Raw genomic sequence first — 4,569 nt, forward strand, 5'->3', positions numbered from 1 at the left:
CACCCAAGCCAGCTGCGGGTGAAGGCAGGACTGAGGCTAGCCAGCCAGCAGACTACACGGTGTTTAGTGTTTACAGCTGAAAACGGTCCCTCAGTGGACTGCTCTTACTAATGGACTTCTCTTTCAGAGGGCAAAACCAATTCCTTTTGCTCTGCCTGCAGCCCATGATGAATTTGCACATTCCACCATTTCCTGCAGCTGGAACCGTGCTGGCCCATACTGAGTCATTAAGGAAAAGCTTTACATAATAGATGTGCATGTTCCGAGGGTGTAACTGTTATAAAATTATTTCCTCTTGGGCTCAGTTAAAAGGAGAGGGTGTTAATTTTTGCCACCGGTTCCATTTGGGCTGCGCATGGCAGCAGCCCTTTTAACCACGGAAGATACCAGTGTGGTACCAGCACGAGGGCACAGTGTCAACGCTCCCATCTGGTTCCTGTCACTCAGGAGTAGGACAGGGCGCATCACGCAACGTGCAGCACTTCCCTGGAGCACACAGAGCACGCTGCTGCAGGGGTGATGTCAGTGGGCTGACCGTTTCCTCAGGACAGATGACAACTGTATTGCAGAGTAACTGATCCACAGAGAGGCAGCAGGGGGCAAGCAGGCACATGGGAAACCTCACCCTCAGCCAAAACTGTTTAGCCAAACTAAACCGTGCAGGTCAGTGACACTAAAGCAGCCACATAACTGCCTAAAACCATCAGCACAAGAGTCAAAGAGGTCTCTGCTGTCACTGACATAAAAGCACTTGATGTGCTGTAACTACAGCAGAAAGGAGGGACGAACAGCAGCAACCAGCCAACAGCCACAGCTGAAGACAGCATTTGTGGACCCCACTTCACCCAACCTCACTACTCAAAGACAGGTGTGAGACAAGCTCCGACAGTCAGAAGAGCCTGGCGATGCTGCTGCGGAAGCAGCCTGTGATATAGCAGGAGAGCAGTTCTGGGAAGCGTTGGTTTATTAGGGAAGGACACTCCAGAAGGGACAGCACTCGGGTACGCAGACCTGACTGGGCACCCAAGGATGTTCCTCCCTCACAGCCACTTGTGCTATGAGGACTGCAGGACCAGAAGCCACTCCAGGAAGCCAGCCTGCTTTTGACATTTGAAGCCAGATAATTGCCATTTCAATAGCAATGAGCCGAGTTTAACTGCACCTAAGTGGAAATAATCTGTTTCACAAGCTCTGGGGTGAAGGCAACAGGGAGCTCTCCTAAAAAAAAAAAGCAGCCATTAGCAAGTTAACAAAACCCCCAAACCCCTTTTGTTCTACTATCCTCAGGCTGCAGAACATTTAAGAGTCTTGCCAAGAGTAGCAGATGGAGTTGGACAGACTGTCCAGAGATTTCCAAGCAGCCAAATGAGAGCAAAAATGAAATGCTGTTTGGTTGGAGGCACTTGAGAGCTGCATTAGAATTTGAACCACTATCAGCTTTTGAAGGCAACCATGCCTTACCTGAGGACATCAGGATCACGTCTGTGTCCTGCAAACATTACAGGGTAAATGTACTCCAACACTGTGAATCCTGGGAAGAGGGAAGACCAGAGGGAAGAGGCCAAGTACACTGCTGAGAGGTTCACCTACAGGAGAACGTGCTTTTACTCTCCTCATTGTTTGTTTCCAGAATTACATTGAGCAGAGGGTTTACAGCAGACACCTCTGTCCACATGCGGCATTCTGAGCAGTGGGGAGACAGAAAAGGATGCAGAATGCGCTTGACAGTCAGCTTGTTTCTTCTGCTGCATCAGTAGTTTCATAATGTCCTTGTGCACCCACAAAGACAGCTTTTCTGCCTCTTTCACATGTTTTTCTTCCTGCTCCAAGTCCCCGGGTGCCCTCCTACTACTGCTCTTCAGCTGTTCCTGGGCACTTCAGCATCTCCAGGAAGATATCTTCCCCGGAGCATTTCTTTACTGTCTCATCAGCGTCAGCCTTGCTGCTGCTGCTGCTGTCAAGGGTGCTCTACTGAAAGGCTCCCAAGTAGAAGGCAGTGATTAAAAGGGAAACAAAGGAAACAGCAGTGAGCTCCAGAAACTTAGCAGAAAAGCATAAAGGTAAAAAGATACAAGCACTTTGTGCTTTAAAGTTGTAATTAGCAGAATTGCTGGGACCAGACTGCTTGCAGGAATCTGTTGAGGCTATCACAGTGAGATCAGTGACATGAGAGTGCTCCATGGTTCAAGGACCAGGGAGTCGTACGTGCCAGGGAACTGCCACAGTGGCCAGAGGGAAATTCAGCAACCACACAGCACAGACTGTTGACATTTTATGCCAGGGGTGACTGAAAAACCAGTCAGTCATTGCAGGCAGGATCTCGGAGCAGCACAGGAGACTCTCCAGTAGTTACAGGCAAAACCCAGCACCTCTACCCAGGAAGCAGACATAGGTTGGGATGTCAGCATTTATTTTCATGAGGTTGTTTCGGAACAACACTCAGCAAGGACCCATGGGGTGAGCAAACAACCCAGGACCAATTGTCAGAAGCAAACAAGAGTCCCGGAGATCAACAGGTCCCTTCTGTGCTCCTCACTGTTTGGTGTCCAAGTTCTCTCCATGTGTTCCATAACTTCTGTGGTAATCCAGTCTCTTTCAAGATGGGCATGAAAATCTCCACTGGAGCAACATACATGGGAATGGCTAGAGATTTTTTTGTTCAGCAAGTTTGTTCATAAGCAAGGGACAGGAAAATCTCTGACCTTGACCCAACTCTGCTTCTCGAGTTTCTTATGCTTTTTTGTTCTGTTTTGTTTCAAATTCCCTGTCGGTGTGTCTGTTCCTGTGGTTCCCTGAATCTCACTTGTCTCAATTGCTTCTCTCTGAGGAGCCTCAGATAGAAGCGCAACCTCCAGATAGGAAATTTTCCTTGTACGAGTCCCACACGTCTGTGAGGAATGCCTGGAAAACAGACCTTCCTGAAGAAAATCTGGGAAAGAAGGCAGAAGGGGAAAAAAAGAATAGAATCCTGAAGTTCTCGCCCTCAGCCCTGCTGCAATATCCACCGCTGTATTACAGCACAAAAGTGTAATCTCCACTTAAAATGAAATAGAGATCTAGGCCACATTTAAAAGCTCCCATTTTGTCAATATTTAAACTGCTGGGTCAGTCCCTGTCATTACTGCTCCTGTTGCTACGGGGAACTCCTGGGACACGTGACAGTATCGTAGGAAATGCGAAAGTACATGCGAACACAAAGGTTCACCTGAACGTGTTGCCACATTAAGCCACGCACAGGCAAACTGTTTCTAAACAACCAGAAATCGTTTGATTAGACTAGAAACCGCCCAGAAAGACTAGAAATAGGCTTTCCCTGTGCTTGGCTGTATTTATACGTACATACATATGGATGCATGGTGTTTCCATACCTTCTGTTCCACCCTTAGAAACTGAGCAAGCTCTTCAACAGTGAGGTGATCCTTCTTGTCACTGTAGCTTAAGAGCAGCAAGTAGAGATCTCGACGTAGGGACATCATCTTGTAAAACACTGAAAATTCCTCAAAATTCAGGGTTCCTTGGTTCTCATCTGTGTCTGCTTCCTAAGAGGTAAAGACACTCACGTAAGCGTGCCAACCACAGGTGAATTCAGGGAACAGGCCAGGATTTATGTACACCAACAGAAAGTTAATAAGTTCTAGTCTGCAAGATCCCATTCCGAGTCAAATCCTAAACTAACTGCCAAACTGCACTACCATTGACTGGATTCCTGGTGAAAACCACTGCTGCGCTAAAGCCACAGGTTACACATAAAGTCTCAATTCCACCTTTAGTTCTGAATTTGTTTCCCATGTGAAGAGGCTCACCCTGGGCTTTACTCTGATCTGTACTCTCCTGTACGCCCTGCAGTTATCCTGGATTAAAACACAGCAAGGAACATAATAATTTCACCCCACGGCTTCTCCTAACGACAGGGTCTGATGTTTTCAAACATTCAGGACAACATTATGGTCTCAAATGTACATTAATTCAAACTGCAACAGCCTCAGCCCCCTGGCAGCACTCTGCAGAGGGGACAAGGCTGCAGCAGCGGTAAGATTCCACACCCAACAGCCCCAGCCCCGATGGCAGTTTTTGTTTATCCCCAGAGGTAGGAAGAGAAGGAAAAGGTACTTAATGCACATCAGTACAAGCTTTGTACTGTGAGCATCTGCCTAAGAGGACTGCTTTGGAACAAAAAACATATTCTGGAGAGCTGCTGTCAAACATTATGCAGGTCTCCACAAAAAAACAAACTTTGGGCAAGCTGCAGTTCTTGCTGAGTTGGAGGCTGTAAGCGGGTAATGGAGACAAAGTGGACTCAACGTTTAGAAATGTGCCATTGTGCTCCTCCAGGCTGGGGGCTGGCTGTGGCACGTCTGAAGCTGTAACACTGAGTCTCAAACAGCACCACGTGAGAGGTCAGGCACAAGAATGGTGCGAGTCACCAGGTACAGGGGCAAGGATCTGTCCCAGAGTCACTTTGCCACTGCCTTTGTCCTGCATTAAGCCCTGTGAGTCTGTAGAACTGCTGGCACAAAGCACTGCTGCTGGGGTAAGGCCTTTAGGATTGAGCCCCAGATGCTCAGCAGG

At 48.0% G+C, this 4,569-nt stretch overlaps 1 protein-coding gene across 1 annotated transcript in view; it reads right to left on the reverse strand.

The window, feature by feature from the left end:
* Positions 1-4,569, reverse strand: part of PLCH1 (phospholipase C, eta 1) — a 33,727-nt gene that overhangs the window by 25,405 nt on the left and 3,753 nt on the right. The window contains exon 4 of the mRNA XM_010143493.1: positions 3,369-3,539. Within this exon, the coding sequence (XP_010141795.1) occupies positions 3,369-3,539 (171 nt within the window). The remainder of the gene's footprint in view (positions 1-3,368; positions 3,540-4,569) is intronic.

Source organism: Buceros rhinoceros, unplaced genomic scaffold, assembly GCF_000710305.1.
Source record: "Buceros rhinoceros silvestris isolate BGI_N320 unplaced genomic scaffold, ASM71030v1 scaffold33500, whole genome shotgun sequence".
NCBI classification, from domain to species: Eukaryota; Metazoa; Chordata; class Aves; order Bucerotiformes; family Bucerotidae; genus Buceros; species Buceros rhinoceros.